At 43.4% G+C, this 18396-nt stretch overlaps 1 protein-coding gene across 4 annotated transcripts in view; it reads right to left on the bottom strand.

Annotated features, from left to right (window-relative positions):
* fhod3a (formin homology 2 domain containing 3a) overlaps nt 1–18159 on the bottom strand; it is a 44415-nt gene extending 26256 nt beyond the window's left edge. For all 4 annotated transcript variants that reach the window (XM_053862799.1, XM_053862800.1, XM_053862801.1 and 1 more), the window contains exons 1-3: nt 17687–18159; nt 10430–10539; nt 7510–7577 (exon numbers count right to left, since the gene is read on the bottom strand). In XM_053862799.1, coding sequence (XP_053718774.1) covers nt 7510–7577; nt 10430–10539; nt 17687–17851 — 343 coding nt within the window. In that variant the 5' untranslated portion in view covers nt 17852–18159. The remainder of the gene's footprint in view (nt 1–7509; nt 7578–10429; nt 10540–17686) is intronic.
* Nucleotides 18160–18396: the final 237 nt, after the last annotated feature.

Raw genomic sequence — 18396 nt, 5'->3', positions numbered from 1 at the left:
TTGGATTTAATCCCAGGAAGTCTTTCCCCCTTCATGGTGGCAGCGCTTCAGTTTATTTGTCACTCTTGTTTGCTCTCAGATCAACTTGTAGCGCAGGCAATTATTTATTTATTTATTTATATAGAGCATGTGTTCATAAATCCTCTGTCCATCTGTCAGATATCTGGCAGATACTCCACCAATAACTTCATCTGAAGAGCAACAGAAACAGAGGAGGAAACACTGGCGTGGGTCTGAGGCCACGCTGCTGAGGACAACTGTCTATTTTCTTTCTGTTGCTCTTAGCCTTGAAGCTGAGCCTTCAACAGAAGTCATGGAGAGGGAGAGAGAGAGGGACTGGGAGCATTCTGGACGTGGGATACATGGGATTAAGAGAATGATGACAGATCCAGACCGATTACACACACACACACACACAAAGTGAAAATGCAATTACATCACCGGCTCCAGCGATACTTCTGATGGGAACAGCATTTTAAGATACACAAGTTTGTTATATAGTAGCAACAAACAAAACGATGTGATTTCACAAATAAATGATGTCAAAATAAAGCCTGTTGCTTTCAGACTATCAATGTTTTGTTCCCTTAGTCTGGGGCAACTGCAACTACAACATTTGTGAAGCTGCCTGAACCAAAAATCCTCACAAGAACTTTGTTTCAATAGGCTGGGTATATACAACTATAACCTCATTTAAATCTGCAGCATGTAAGATTGTCGAGGCATTATTGATTCATAACTTCATTGGAAATATAATCTTAAATGATATTGCACTTCAATAAATAGACCTTAGCTTTGACAAGACAGATGGCAGGTAAGAAGCGGCTACCCATCTGCTCACTGTAGTTTCAAGCGTGCAGGTGAGAAGAACACAGTATTGGCACCACTGTCTGATATGTTATTAGAACAAAACGTTTACATGCATGTCCGGTGAAAAAGCCCAAGATGAGACCCAACCCTGTGTGGACGAGAGCCGTTGAGAGTCAATCATTTTTGTGAGGTTCCATAATGCAGATTGAACTCTCTACTGTGGTAGTGGGGTGAATGGAGTTTTTTTCTTTCCTCAGTGTTGGACTGATGCGGGCAGTCTGCCAAGCGAGCTGTCTGGAAACAGGGAGTGCTGACAGGTGCCTTCCTTAGCAAAATCTGAGGCGTGGCTCTTCTAACATTATTTTGACAAAAGCTGGATTTCAACTCAAAACACCACCACCAATAAGTAATAACTCACGTTGTATGATGATGCAATGAAAAAATCATCATCACTCTCACTGTGATGGATGACTGCCTAGTGTTTTCCCTAATACCTGCCCAGCCAGCAGCCATTCTGTTTTCCACGCTGCACGAGACACTGTCAACGCCCTTCATTTCTATGAAATAAATAAAAGCTTCTCAAAGATTTTAAGGTTACTTGAAAATGATATCCTCCAAGGAAGGCTGTCGAAACAATCCGACACTAAAACATGACATGAGGGTCACAACAAGTGCAGAGAAGTAGGAGGAGAGGATGCTCTGCAGAGGGAGGATGTGCTCTACTGGCTGAGTGGATTAGCTGGTTCAATCTTTCACTGACCCACAAGTGAAATGCCTTTGTTATGGCCCTCTGTCGTCAGTGTCTGCCAGTGTGCATCCATCCGACAGCCAGGGAAATAGTTAAGGGGAGCAATGTTTTACACACACAGAGGTGAGGGCTGTCAGACGCAGTCACATAAACATCCTGTCAGCAAATAGGAAGCGCACACACGGTTTGACTGGTCAATGGCAGGGCAGCAGGTACGATAAAAACAGTGGGAAGTTACTGGCTGTCACTGGCCTCAAAGCAAAACTAATGACAGTTGATGGTGGCGTACATGAAAGTGTCTTGCATGCTGACACATGTACACACAATTTAACCAATGCGTTTCTATAATGGATAGGCACTCAGGGACACAGACATGTAGTAACTATGTTATACACTGTGCCGTGGCACGCACCAATTTTCAGTCCAGAAATGCAAGGCACAGTGGGCCAAAGTGAGCCGCACCTCTTGACTGAAACATTTGCAAGTGAATTTCCATCTTATCACATCCCTGAGTGTCTTGCTCAGATATCAGCATCATTGGAAGATTCCGCTGGTGACGATATTGTGCTGCTTTTAAAGTCAACAATCAAAGTGTTCCACTCACTCTTTTATTGCATTATGTAAGAGAGAAAATGATTTAAACAGAGCGGGCAGAGCCTTGTGTCGACACACAGGGGCACACACACACACACACACACACACACACACACACACACACACACACACACACACACACAGACACACACACACATATGGAGATCTAATTTTCCTCCAGCAAGCAGGAGAGCAAACCTCAAACAGCAGAGGACTAAGCCACAGCCACAACAGTTGTCAGCATAAGTAGAGCTGAGGGAAAACCCTGCCACATCCACAGTGAAAGCACTGGGCACACAGACATACAGCTCAGTGACACTTCCACACTCACAGACCCGTCAACGCACATTTAACCTCTTAACACCCAAGCTTTTCTTGAGTTTTCCTTTTGCCCGTTTGAGATCGAAACTTTGTCATCTAAGGAAAGTTGTTTTTGCAAAGAATGACCTTGTTTGTTTGCATTATTATTCATAATTCTGTTAATATTTGTCAGATTTCCACATCATATGAAGCTGGAGACTTGTTCATCTTACATGCACACTTCCCTTCTCAAAGCTTGTGTTGTTCTATTCTGGTCTGTTTTCATTCAGGTGTTGCACCAATCTTGTGTCTTTGTTCCTTCTTTTTTATCACGGACATGGCTCTCGGGGTTTCCACCACATAATGTATAAACTAGTGAGGTGATGGGCCCCGGCTTGAATGACAGCCGTCATGGCATCAGAAAAATGATCTCTTTTTAAAGATGAAATCTCACACGACCAACGTATTATAACATAGTGGAAACATTGAAACAAATGAATAACACTTAACACATTAAGGAGGTGGATATGAACATGACAGTTTTTACCGTGAAACAAACACCACAATGACTGATGTCCATTGCTCATGGAACTCAAGTTGCACATTTCATGGGGGATGAGGATATGATGCTCCGCTCGAACGTGAAAATCGGTGATACACGAATGTCATATCAGTGTGATCACTCTAACATGTCAGCGTACATGAGTGAAAACACATTTCATAGCCCTGTGAAGTGGGCTATACAGCTCATCGCATATGAGGAGAAACGAGAAGAAAGCTCAGAAGGCCACACAGCCTTTGCTCCAGTACATGCCAAACAGACTCACCAATACACACAGCAGCCTGGTTACACATGCAACAACATCGATACACTCACAAATACACACAGTCAATTATACAAACAACAAAGGAACATATACAAACACACTCTGCTGCTCCCACACACAAGCACAACATTTTTGGATACACACAAATAAACTTTCATAAATAACTGTCCGCATCAACAAGAACACACTGGAAAGAACACAAACAAATGACGCATGATGGAAAAGAGACTCACAAAAACACACAAGTGCACAGTATCGCAGAGTGGCAAGCACACAGGTGAACTTATGAAAGAAATGCTGGCCACAGTTTAGTTCTGGTGAAATCTGGATGGATCACAGCTGTAGAACTGATGTCACACACAGATGAACCAAGAGCTTCCACTGCTCTCTCCTCTGCACCTCCATCCCAGGTGCCCCATCAGTCCACTCTCCACAGCAAGCGGAGAAGGATGACTCATGTGGGTGCAATGCTAGCGTTTGAGCCGGTGGTGAGGGCAAGAGGAAACTATTCCAGTCGTTTTCTCTCTCCCTCAGTGGGAACGTCATGTCCAGATTCATGATGCCGAAGGGCTCATTTCACCGGAACTTCATACGCAGCGCAACACATTGTTACATGCGTATGCACTTTTCGAAGGGCAGGATTTGCTCTTTGCTTTCTGGAAATAAGCATGGTTCAAACTAGCCAAGACTTTCAACTGTCTAACAGAAACTATAACCACATAGCCACATTACCATTACCACTGTTGCACCAGACAGGTTCCAATTTCACCATTTTTTTTCTACAAGCCTCATTCGCCACAGGATATAGTAAAAACCGTCATCGATCGTGACTCAGCGTTGTCTCTCAGATTGCTTCCCAAAATGTTGCCACATGCACAGTATGCGCACAGTAAAAATGTTTATCTTGCGCCTAACCTTGAGCCAAAGCCACAGGTGTCTGAGAGAACAAAGAGACAGGCACATGATGGTATGTTGGTCAGAATAAATATAGATTGACAAAGTGAGAGGCCAGGAAAAGAAAGATATGCGTACACAGAGGTTGAACAGCAGCAGCGGTTTCTCCCGCCGAGCCGCGGAGCACGTGGAGGAGGATGGAGTGCAAGTACTGCTCGTGCAGCTAGTGCAGCGTGCATTGTAGGTCATCATGGAACCAAAACCGTGTAATGTGTCATTGCCATGCAGCCACAGATGTCCCACTCGAAAGCCCCGTCCGAGCTTACCCGATGCTAAACCTTATCTCCCTGTCACACCATGCCATTACCAAGCCTTATCTGCTTTAGCACAGGCTGGGGGGGTAAATCAGTGTTGGAGCCAGCTGTGGTCATCTCAAGACCAGACTGCTGTCATGGCTGCTGCAGCATGTTGAAGCTTGAACTTCAGACCAGTGCTGAGAGTGGCTTACAGGGATTTACAGACCAGCAAATCCTCCAAATATCTCCCAGTAAACACAGTTTGTAAATCTCAGCTTTTAAAAAGTGGATATCTACACTTATCGGAATAGGACAGTGCATTCCATTTTGGGATGTTAACCTTCCCTCTTTAGGGAAGATTTTACCTTCAGGTCAATGTGTGACGCTATATTGTCAAAGAACGGACTTCGGTGAACCAAAGACATGACGGACTGGTTGCTTGCTTCTTGCTAATTATGAATTGGTAATTGGTTTGTGACCAGTCCTGGGGAGGACTGAGGATTGGGCGTCCCTCTTTCTTCAGGAGAATTAGCACTAAATTTTCAATATGGTGAAAAACATTAGCCAAACCAGAAAAAGGATTTAGACAGTTAGGTTTTCTTGGACAAATATCTTCTGGAAAATTGTATCTGGAATGTAACTAACGTAAAATGTGAAAAAAAAACACAGCATGATGATTTAGCAAATATATAGTTAGGGGTGCATACTGTATTTATTTCCCATTTAATATCTTTTGGTGGGGTAATTGGTGGTCAATGTGGAGAAGGTCCATGGGAAAAAAGCTTAAAATTCCACCTCAGCTGATGAAAACCTTGAAACAGACTCCTCAGTCCAAGGTTCGGAGACTGAGCAGAGTCACAACTAGAGAACTGAGATGTGGGAGATGGAACGTTAGCACGAAGCAGTGGGGAAACTGATTGACTCGGGGAACAAAGGGATCAGGATAAGATGGTACTGATTAACAAAGAAGAGGTAGAAACCTGAGGAACTAAGTGATCAGGGAACAAAGTACTACATTTGTCATAAATATGACTGCAACCAAACACAGTTCAAACATAATGAGTTAGTGTTCCACGTCAATAATGTCAACCCGAGTGTTGGGATCTGCGCTGGGTACCTAACGTGTTTGTGTGCCGTCAACACTTTCTAAAGATAACAGCAACAATTCACCCCCCACAGCAGCTTTGGCTCGCAACAACCCTCTGTTGAGGTGCTAAAATTAACCGGGTGTTCTGGTCGGGAGGACGATGAGACGACAAGATCAGGTCAGCAGAGCTGCTGAACTATGGCCGGGAGGTCACACGCTTGACAGCCAAATGCGGATGGCAACATGGAACAAGACGACCACCACTACAGTAATTGTATTAAATAATATTGGTGAGTCAACAACCAAAGACGATGTAAAATGTGTAAACAATGACTGGTGACACATAGCAAAAGTCAACAAATGCATTTCATTGTGATTGACTCATGATTCATTTTTCTGTTTGTGCCGTGTTTTTTCTTTGTTTCTGCCGTGTTAATTATGCAGTTGCTTTGTCTAAGTTTACGCCTTTAATGTTTGCATGCTGCCCTAACAACCCAAATGTCCCCATTGTGGGAGGAATAAAGGCAGTCTAAGTCACGCAGCGACCTCTGAGACGCTGGGGGCTGGTGTCTGCCCAGTGCTGGATAGACAACTGCCACTACCTCTGGCTGGAAAACAAAGGAGGTTCATGAGTCGCCTGGCCTGGTGCGTCGGCTGCATACCTGATGTATGTGAATGTGGATGGTAGAGCTGAGGCAAATGTGCTGTTCCAAAGCCAGCGGTATCTAGAGAAGATCAATGACTGACACTTCTCACACCACAGGATCAGAGCGACGTTCGACCCTGTTTCAATCCAATCCCCTCTGTCTGAGCAAACAGCTTGATGAAGAGATTAGCAGAAGCTGGAAACAATTGATTGCTTCCTCAGCTGTAATCACAGGACAGTTATGGTCATCAACGTGCCGGACACCTGAGCGCTGACTAGTGTTCACCGGAAGGTTTTACGCCGACAAGCCCATCCACATCCCTGCTGGTGATGGACGATCCGCTCACCCAATAGCACGCTGACCATTACTTGAGTGATTCGCAGGTCAAGGCCCAAGAGGATTACTGAGCGTTAAACAGGCGGATGAGTGGACAGCTGAGGGGAATCACCCAGGCGTGGCCCGCAGGACTGCTACCAGAATCTGGACGCCGATGGCGCGGGTTTATGCAAGTGCCTGTTTAATGCAGTCAACCGTTGCATCGATCAACTTATCAGGTTCTACAGCATGTTCATTCATACCACACCAACCAGAAATTATCCCATCAACCGCAGGTCTTTACCAAAATATTCATCTATAGAATGAATGAGCAAATGTTTAAAACTCCTCAATTGCATTGAAATACCTCTTACACACTACACTTGCATGTCCATTAAATAGCACGGCTACATTAGTGTTACACTGCAGTGACATTTCACAGAGGTTGGAGAGGAGCAGAGTGGAGAACAGGTTGTATCCACCCACAAAAATAGATAGAAAAGCTCACAAATTGTATGTATTTACCAGACTATATATGTACTTCCCTTATTAGTTGGGTGCCATATTGGAAGTCAAGAACACGACAGAGGGAGGCAAACAATGTGTTTTTTAAATTTATAATCTAAATGGTTCAATTATGCAAGGGTGTCATTGAAAGAAAATCATTTTTCATGCACATTTTCTGCCCTCTATTTCCCAGCTGACCTTTCAGCTGCACACATATTCCACCAATCAGCAGAGCCAAATCCCGATTTAGCAGCAGCTATCACTGACACACACAGAATGTTGACAGTGCAGACAGCTCACGTGGGAAAGGCGACTGACTCATGGGAAGTGGAGAAAGATTTTCATGTTTAACTGAGTGGAATCAACATGGCAATTCAGATTCAGCAGGCAGTCCATTTTGAAGTAGAATATGCCACACAAGACACAGTCTTCACTGCATTTCGCTGCAGACATGCTAATGTGTGTGTGTCTCAAGAAAACTCACCAATGCAAGCGTGCACCCGAACTGTCAGCTGAGTTCGTAAAATAATGCTGTGCTTTTTCCCTCGACACCTATGGAAGAAAGAGAAAGTTATAGTCATGAACTAAAAGTGGGTCCAAGTGTAAACTCTACTGTAGCCCACTGGACTCAGAAACTAAATCATAGAACTGTCTTGAATCTTCAAATGAGGATCTACAGGCATTGTTTTTTAGATGCAAACAGTAACCTTACAGCATTTATGGTAAACATGATTTGATGACACAGGTTTATAGTAGTAGAAGCATGTCAACCATTGTTACTCCCACCTTTTCCAACATAACTTGGGAAGTTAAGATAAACTCAGGTTCTACTCCCCCATCGCTGGATCTCTTTTGCATGCAGGCAAATGGAGACAAATCCACACAGACTCAGATGTTGTGAGGCTATGCTGTGTTCAACATTATTGAACAATGTATTCAGCTGGATATGATGTCACCAATGTTACCAGGGTCATTCGGTTATTTACCCAGAAGGTTTTGAACCCTTGAGAAGAGTTGAGCTGCACATTTCTGGTGTCCATGAAATCATATTTATCCAAACGTTGAATTCACAAGCACATCTTGTGCCTACATGTTTGAAATTTCAAATGGTTCCAGGCCTTTCATTACACCAAACTATATTTGGAGTAGCAGTGGATAAATGTCCAAATATGTCTGATCAGGAATGTTTATTTTGGTCAGTTTCTCTCTTGGGCACATTGAGAGTATTGAACTAGTGAAGTTAAAGGAGCAGCCTCGTTCAATGTCCAGCTTTGCCACTTTCATCTAAAAGGGAATTAGAGGAGCCACAGATGATGACTGGAGTCTTGTGAAAGCAGTGATGGGTGCAACCACCCACTGATACTCATCTTAAACCAGATGATGATGGAGGCAGACACAACATCCAAACCCGCCCTCACATGGCTTGCAGCCCAAACTCGGAGTGATGTGAATGAAAATATAATGGCGAGTCCTTATCTTAGCTGTTATCACTGGAACTCTGGGTAGGCCACACCAAGACACTGATAACATCTGATCCATCACAGCAGGGAAAGTGTCTTCTGATAACACACACCAGCATCATACCCTGTTTTAAGACAACACTGTTCTGCTGGGAGCGAGAGCTGATGGAGGAATATTTTATCTTTACCGTTAATTACAACTATTGTGCAAGACAATCCAAGTCATCACATGATGCTCAGGGCATTCCTCGTCTACTTTTCAACACTGCATGGCTCCATCGTTTATGATCAGGTACGTCAACAGTTGTGGAAAGGTCTCAACGTGAAGTCAGACCATAAGTCAACAGCCTGATAAAAGGCTTAATGTCTTTGATAATATTTACCGTACCCATTCATCACTGGAACAATTCGACTGGCCTGTGTGGCTCAACTCATATGAAGCACTGGGATGGACGGCAGGGTTTGTTTTGACCTGTTGTGTCAGTGTGACACAATAGCAGCAAATGCACATGCAAAATAGTGGTCTGAAAACGGATTAGTGAGTTGATGCAGAGCAAATTAATTCTATTTGGTGTGCGGTAAAATTATCTACACGGCCAAAGTGAATGTTCACTGCAAAGAAACGATTAAACAGAAATATCACAGAATATCATGAAATCCAATTTGTTACTGTCCCAGATTTACATACTGGTGCTATATGAGGTCAGATCAGTGGTGGTGATGTATTGTGGATGGACTTGAAAGCAAGGTAGTGAATAAAAAAATGAGACTGACATGAAATGAGACTCTGGTTTACATAGCGATACCTCAGTCCATCACGCTTGGTAACACGTTACGTCAGATTTTGACAGGCCTGACATTTCAAACAGCATTCATGTGGTAGAGGAAGGTTCCGAAAGGCGTGGCATCAATCATCTGTTTCAGTGACCAGACCAGCCCTCTACTGTATTGTGACTCATCTCCAGCAGTGCTGAACTCGGAGACAGACCAGCCGGGATGGCAGTGCTGAACAACCTGTTTATCAGGTTCCCATCCACTTCTGAAACACCTGAGTCTGCTCACCTGCCTGTCTCCAAGGAAGTAGGTCAATGGCACCCAAATACAAACATATGCACATGCACCTGCAAACACCTGCACACACACGCATTAACAGTACACAAAGCTCTGGAGTTTTGCAACTGTCAAGAGTATTCACTGATTTTTCAAGAGCTTACCTATAGCTATAGAAAGGTGTGGTGAAGGACATGAACCTTCAGAGTTAATAGGAAACATGGTTCCAGCGCTGTGACATACAGTAGTTAAAGGCTTCTGCCTCACAACTTTAAGGTACACTGTAAATTTCCAGATAAAACCCAAGGTTTGGGGCGAACCTCACTCCTGTGTGTTCAGATTGTACTGTCTGTTCTCTCTGTGCTCATGCAGGGTTCCTCCAGGCGCACCAGTTTCCTCCCACCTGGTGGTGCTAACCAGACTCCAGCAAACATGCTTTAACAACAACAATACAATAGTTTATTAAAAGCATAAATTAGCGGTCTCACACTAGAAACAGAATGCTTTCAGTGTTTGGATGAAAATACTAAATGTTTGAACAATTCATTTAATTTTGAAAAAAAAAAGTCACAGGTTTAAGAGTCAGTTTTTGCAAATTTAAGCAACAGCCACAGACAACAAATCATTCAGTGTTAAGGAAATATTTGAGAATGCTGAAAAAAAGCAGGAGTGTCAAGTCACTTCATACAGTGTCATAGTCATTGGGGAAACTATAAGTTGTATGAAGTTGAATAGAATAGTTGTTTTGTTTCAGTACATAAACACATTACCGTGACCTTTTCGTTCTACTACATTTCTTTCCTACACTGACTTCCTTCCATAAACGTTAAGTAGAAAGCCAAACATTGAATGTGAAATCAAGCAGAAACTGCGAGTGTTCTTAGCCCATCTTACCCCGTGTCATCCTGCTGGAATCCCTCCAGCTCGTCTCTCTGCTCGGCCAGAGAGGACTCCAGGTCCAGGTAGGTGCCATTGTGGGACAGCTGCAGCGCACAGTCGTCAAGCTACAGCAATACAACACAACACAAGCAAGGAATTACTTGACAAGTCTTTGACAATCACACATATAGTGAAACTACAGGGCAGAGTTATGAATGGCAAATTAATTCATTATAAATGTCAAATGTGACTTCGAGAATCAGATAATGCAGTACAACATGATGTGCATGAAAACAAGTTTATAGCGATGTCAGTCCAGTTAGACTTTTACATTTTGCAGTCCAACAGAGGGATGGATCGTTCCCATGATCAACAAAATAACTCCAGTGTACAAAAAGAAAACCTTAGTTTTAAGCACACGTAACAAATGACGGAGCAAGTATATATGTATTAAATATTGATATGGATTCATATATAAAATACATGGACGTGTCCATGTACTTGCTTGACAAAATTCTTCCACTCACAAACCAAGTTTAAACAATGTATCTTTATTTTGCGCTACAGTCTTCACTAGTGATACATCATAATGACCTTTGGAGTCAGGCTCACAATTTAGCACAAGATATTCCGCACTGCAATGTCCTGCCCAGGTGTGACCCACTCTAGTAAAACTTCCATGAGGGCATTCGGACGAGAGAGAGACCCAGAAAGCAGATCACAAGATCTGCTCCCTGATCTTGACCTCAGTTTAACTCGGAAATGGAGAGACGGGCTGTCGAGCATGTAAATATAACCTTGCTATATTTAACCCCCTTGAGGCAGCATGCACACAAGCGCTCTGGGGTGGACACGTCCAAAGAGACGGGGACTGTTTCTCAGTTCAAATCTGGACTGCAGTGTGTTGTTGGATCCAACTGGATAATGACAGTTAAAGAGCAAAGTTATTCATTTGGGGAATTTATTGTCATTTCAAAAAAGCATACATTTAATTCCGTGATTTTACAGGGCTGTTTACAGTGACTGCTAATTGTTCATTAAATCGGTTACGTTCCTGTGATCTTAAGTTTGAGAGGCCAAATTGCATCTTGAACTGAAGTTTCTGAGTGAAAAAGAAAATCACTTTTGATACAGTTTATTACATAACAGGCTCCCTATCATCAATTGTCATCTCAACAAATCCCAAAATGAAGTCCAAAGGAATTACAGGCAAATAGGAAATGATGTTGGATTCTGCTCTAGTTCCCTCGCTTACTCTCACATCCTTAATCTGAATGAAATCCTAATCCACCACACACACCACACAAGCACTTAAATATCCCCACAGTCTGTTCAAATTCGGCCGCTGCAGTTTTTCTCAGTGACGACAACGGCAACTGGAAAAATGTAAACGTGAGAATTATTGTGAAAAACTGTGCACATCTTTTGCAATCTCACCTTTACACTCAGTCAGTGCAAAACGAACTACAATAACATTAGAGTTTTTTCATTTTAGAAAGCACATGGCTAAAGCCAGAGTGCCAGGTGAGACTCGTCTGATCAGGCTCTCGACACAAAGAGAGTCTGGCAATGAGGGGGGTCACTGTAATCACCCCGTGTCCCACTGCCCCGGTTTCAAGCGTAATTAAGACAAAAGAAATGGACTGTGAATAATCCACTGGCATTAATCAGCGTTTCTGTAATTCCACAACTTCCACTACTGAACTTGATATTCGTCAAGAACCAGTGTGATGAAGCAGCCACATAAACAGCCCTTTTCCTCCAGCCACTACAGGACAGAACAGCAGCTATTGCTATAGTTTGGAAACACTCTGGTGATGGACGGAGGGTAAACCGGATAAACCAGACTGCATAATGTCCCATTGACATTCCACACAGCAGAACAGCACGATGAGCAGCACGGCTCATTAATGCAGCACATTTTAATTGTATAAATGACACTCTAACTGGTTGGTTCTGGGGTGTCAAACTCAATCACGCAGCAGGACGGATGTGGACCAGTTCAAGTCCTGGGAGGAATGATACATGAGTACTTAGTGGACGGTTTATTCCTGGCATCAAGTCTAAACAGACTGTGATATTAGAGGCAAATTCTTGCATGAAACATCAGTGTGCAACCACAGCAGAGTGCAGCTCTTGACATGCCACTCCACATAAACACCCTTTCATCAACATCAATGACTCAGTTTTCAGGTGAAGTACAGTAAAAGACATGCTGGTAAAAAAAAAGGCCTGTTGCGTGCTTGACCACTTGGTCTTGCTGACATTTTTCAGCCAACTGTAGATGGTAAATACAAATACACCACATTAACCATATTCACTCAGAATGCTCTTGCGGACCACGCAAAATGGCAAGATGTACGCAACTCTGACCATAATAGTTACAGTGTTGGAGTTCCCCGTATGGGTTAAGATTGATGTAATTTAGGAATTCTATACTTCCAAAACTTGTAACCATTAGATTCGCCAAGTAATTTCACAATTTCAGTGTTACACTGTGAAATGGCATAGTGCCATAGTGAACGCAGCAGTGCCAAAGCTCAGTTTTTGACTTACTTCTTCATCCATAGTGACACGGCAACACGACTCAGCGACTGGCTGCTGTTCTTCTAGTATCAATATGTTTAGCCGTTCAGTCCAGGAACGTGAAAATAATGCAACAACAATGCAATGCTAATCATTGTTGACTGTACTCTTTCAACTATGAATGCTGTATAGCATGACTTGATAGCTATGTATAGCCTGGAAAAGGTTTGCAAATATAAATCCAGTGAACTTCACTGCCAGCTACAGTGTGCAGTGTTCAAGTGTACAGCCCATGTGATATGTGACATACAAACAAGTATCAAAACAATTGATATTTAATCCAATATGGATGGCAGTGAGTGCAGACGATGGGAACATCGTGACTTGCAAAGGTCATCCCAACATCTTCACATTTACTAGGCTGCGATCTAGCGTATTGATAATCCAACCACCTGATTGTCAGGTTTCTGCTACTTGCTTTATCTGTGACTAATGGGAGACATTTTTGTCTCAAAATACAGTGTCATTAAAGCTTTGCAGAAAGTAAAGAAGGACGACCTCTGTACTTAGCCAGTCAGGATCATCTTCATCGTACGGTCTGTGTTTGTGTACTTTGTCCCTTCTTCATTCTTCCATTAATTTCAGTTGTTCTTGTACAGTATTGTTCGAGGTGGAGCCATTCAACAGACAGACAAGTCTGACAAGTCATAATTAAGCACTTCCAAGTCAAGAACAGGTATGTGTGGCATCAGAAAAGTTAATAACATTCCTGTATTTAATTCACAGAGATGGCAAAAAGAGGGAAACAACGGAAGATGCAAGACAATTGCAAATAAACTAAACAAGTAAACTAACAGCCAACTGCATGTGCTCAGTACACAGGGATTTTAACCTCTGCAAGTTCCTCCTCACCTACATCTGTTTCCCTCTTTCAAATAAGTCTATGAAGTTGAGCAAAAACAGAATTACGAGTCATGGTGTGTATAACTAAGCCATGTAATGTCCCTTTGTTGCTTTCATCCGAACCCTCTGGAAATGGCATAAAGTTTCAGCGCTGAGACTGGCTGCACTCAGATGACTGCCAGACTGATTTAGCCAAGGCTCATCGGCCAGCATGTGTTTGCTTGTATGTAAGAACTGGTCTGATAGAGTGAAGGAAGGACTTAGTGAGAGGTCAGGGAAACCACGGAACAAAGTGCAGCAAGGATCCAGGCTTCTGGCCACAGGAATTCTGGGACAAGTGACCTATACTTTACATGCTGCCCAGCCAGTGCCCCGCCATCACATCAAAATAACACAGTCCTTCTCCAACACAACAGTGCCGGAGTCAGTGCGACAAGCCACTGCAAGAAAACTCAGGTTTTCCACCCATGTGCATCCTGAGCACATGGACAGCCAGATGAGTCCATTTGACATTTTTCAGTTTGATCCCTGTAATCTAAATTCAATATCCCAATGCCGTTGCGCAGCAGAAAGGCCATGCCATCTGTCCTTGAATAGGTTGTAATCATGAGCTTTGCTGTGATGCCAGCCATTTTTCATTTGTCCTGTGGCTTTTCACGATGAAGCAGCGAAAGATTCAGGAAAACCACTGCCGGCTGGTTTGGTGTTGAGGGTCTACGCTCACAATTTGGGATCAGAGTGTTTGTCTAAGCATGTCCACATAGTTTCAATGATTCAGACTGCTGTCTGGTCTAGACTGACAGGACCTGGAAGCTCATGAAGACACAGTCCTTATTGAAAACATGAGGGTTTGCTAGGGAAATGACAAACAAGTAATTCCACAACTAATCTCAGTGAGGTTCTGCTCTATGATTAGGTGAAAGGGCTCCTGTCCTGCTCATAAAAAAGCCTTTTAAATAATATTGGACCCTAATGGGGCACTGTAGTTTCAATTGACAATTCATGACTTAGGTGGCATGGACAACGAAAGCTTTAAAATTGTTCAATAAATTATAGGATCAAGACAAAACCAGCAATCTAGACCTCGCTGCCAGTAACTATGTTCAAGAGTTTTACAACCATCATGGATGGGTTTTTGTCAAATGACTGTGGCCAAAGTGGCACTGTGCATCTGAGAAGCTGCAGCAGTCCACGCTCAGAAAGTATTTCAGGGTAGCGGTGCCAGGAACTGGGTCATGAGCTCATTGGCACATGTATAGTGAGAAGGCATTGACGTCCGACACATAAGAGGTCAGATTGCCTGAGAAGCTCAACGTGGGTACCTGGACAGGCCCCCAAGTTGCCCCCTAATTAAAGTCTCAAATGTCAATCATACAGCCAAACTGTGATGCTGACGTTCATTCAAGAACTGTGGTGGCTCATGGCAATGATTTATTTTATATATTGATGGCCATTCAATTGTACGTTGAGTTTTATAAAGTCAGGGTAAGAACTTATAGCTGCTTCTGAATGGCAACGGTGGTGAGGAGCCATGCAAGTGAAGACAGTATCCCTCCTAAATCCACTACAATGAGCTGTTTTTGTTGTTACGCTACTGACAAACAGCCACATCGGGCTTTTCATATATTAACAAAAGTCATGAAGACTAGAACAAATGCTAGAAAAGCACTCAAAGCGCACCCACCTCTGCCAAACAGCTTCAGTACACTCCCCACACATGACTTCCATCCAGAACCAGGTTCATGAGCCTGGTCAGTGACTAACTGAAGCAGCCTTAAGAGCTGTCCACCAAAGCCACAGTCTGCAGTCTGAGAACACCTCCACGGAAACCAACAGCCAGCTGTCCCATTTGAATATTTAAAACATTTAAAAGTTACCAATGACAACACAACTTTCATCCACAGTGTCAAATGTGGCAGCCACATCCAATATTTGTCGGTCAGGGAGTGTTGGAACCTGCATGATGGCCAAGCATGTGTCAAATGTTGCCTTGCCTTGTTTTGTTACCTACTGGTTTGGCTGCAGAAGCGTTGGCCAACTTCATTAGAACAGATTTGTTTTTCAATCCTTGAGTAAGATGAGCCAGAGGGCAGAGTCTTTTTGACGTTTTCACGGATGTTTTATCGAGAGGGACTAATTCAGGGTTCACTTTCAAAGCAACACAATAGATTTTTCAGACTCAGAAAAATATTTTAAAAGTAGCTGAGACGATATAGTCATCAACATTAGCTGTTTATGAATGACAGAATCAAATTACTAAAGCTTGTTTGTCCAGAAAAGATCATGGAACAAACATCATTTTAGGAGATGTTTGATATTATATTTACTTATTTAAAGTTAGTTTATTTCGAGCTTTTGGAAGACAAGTAAGAACTAGATGCCCAATTTCATCACAAGAGAGAAGGGGAAAAGCCTTCAATTCTCCTGCCTAGCACTGGTGAACATTTTATTTATTTATTTATTTTCAAGCTTCAAACTAATTTTACATTGCTAAGCCATAGTTTGATAAAAAAAAAACTAGATGTTTTGCCCAAATCATGTCTTTAAATCCTTTTGGTGTTGTACCTTCTAGCGTCCATTAAAATATGACGCAGGCAGAAGATGATCCCCTCTCAGCTCTGGACTGCTCTGCTGTCAGCTATGAGGCATGAATGAGCCAACTCTGGGTGTATCTGGTTGCACTGATTCCTCTGAGACCACCTGTCACTGTGACAAGCAGAGGAGGCCACAAAACATGCACTGTATAATTAGCAGATATGACACTTCATCCCAAGACTCTCCGTGAGGCTCCAGGGTCAAAGTCAACTCACACGTGTTGCCGATGGTCAGTGCTCTGGAACCATTCCAGAGCACTGAACATCTGGAGTTTTCTACTGTGTATGACATGCAACATCATGTCATCATTACAGTCTGTCGTCATTTTCTAGAGCAGAATTCACTATCTCTACACCAGTCTACAGAGTGAATGCAGGTCAAAATGTTAAACATTTGTCTGGTGTTTCCCGTCAGAATTATTCCCTGCGACAGAAGGAGAAGGTAGCAAGATCTTCTAACCAGGTGGATATTATTGCAGACTCTAGGGTGTGAACGTTATATGAATGTTTCTTTTTTTGTTCAACTCATGACACATCTGACTTAAGTCCACCAAACACAAACAACTTTTGTTGGATGTGACACTGACTCACGGCAACTGAAGCAGAGCATCATTCTTGGATTAACTGTCTCATATTGCGTTGTGCATTTCCGACAATGATATGTACTTGAGATGAACAAAAGTTCCTCAAAATCCTCCAGCCATAGTCATCTTGCTGGTGTTGGCATCAGCAGTAGCTTCTCATTCAAACTCTCAAGCACTCAGTGTCATCATTAACACACAATCCTCACACTCAACAGAGTTCAAATAAATGGACTTAGAGGTGACACAAGCCTCTGTGAGATTTGGTCCAATATATTCGCCAATGAAACCAGTAGGCAAACAGGTAGTTGCGTTGGTTTTGTTTTCCCTTAACATGGTAAGTTCATTTGGTGACATTAAAATGAGAACTAAAATGTCATTGAGGAGTGCTCAGGTTTTTATAGAAATGGCTGGTTTATTGTTTGCCCAGGCACAACCTGCAGAAGAACATATATATATAGTGTACACACAGTCCAGTGCTTCTGGAAGCATGTTATTTCCAAAGCTTTACTGTCGTTCCTAAGCAGGTTTATACCGCCTCAGTCCTCGGCACCAGAGCCGTGCGGGTTAAAAATAGCCCCTGTGGTGGACAGGGCATCAGGCGGAAGAAACCTAATACTCTCTCCGTTTGGATGAAAGTTAGAGTTGACGGCAGTCTAAGGTCTTACCTTGTGCGGAGCCTTGAGCAGCCGGTGGACCCCGGCCAGCTGGTTGATGAGCGGGATGTCCTCCCTGAAGGTGTACAGCGGGGGTCGGGTCGGCTCTGGGAAGTTTGTACTGTTAAACGGATCGGTGTCATCTAAAAACTGAACCCTGCACACAAACGTGGCCATTGCGCATCCATGCAAGGGTCCCCCTCCTTGCCCCGTGGAAGCGAGTCCGCTCAAAGCGCGCTTATCTCCGGGTAACTACTCCAAACAAACCGGCGTCGTCAGGCGCGTCCAGCGCGGAGCCTGATCCGACACAGGAGACGAGCGGATGAAACACGGGATGTTTGAGCCTTCTCCTCTTATTGACTCACTCCTGCGCGTGTTTGCGGTGCGTTAGGAGAGGCAGGTGCCGGAAGACAGCAGGACTCCAGCCTGGTGCCGGAGAGTGACGGATTCGAGCAGCTTGGGACAGCCGGCCTGCTGTCTGTCTGCTCCCACTAAATCCACCCCCGGATCTATTTCCCCCGGTCATCCCGCCACCTCCCCGCCCCCTTGGTCCATCCCGAGCTTCACACGTGGAAGTTAAAAATAAAGAAAAGTCATCACTCAGAAAAAACGCATCAACAACTGTATGAAAAATAATAAACGCAGTGAGTGTAGTAATGACATCCGTATTACTGCGTTTGTTGTCTCGTTGGGCAACAGGCACAATACAAGCACAGATGAGC

This window comes from Synchiropus splendidus, chromosome 4 (assembly GCF_027744825.2).
Source record: "Synchiropus splendidus isolate RoL2022-P1 chromosome 4, RoL_Sspl_1.0, whole genome shotgun sequence".
NCBI lineage: Eukaryota > Metazoa > Chordata > Actinopteri > Syngnathiformes > Callionymidae > Synchiropus > Synchiropus splendidus.
This window is presented reverse-complemented; position numbering and strand designations above follow the sequence as displayed.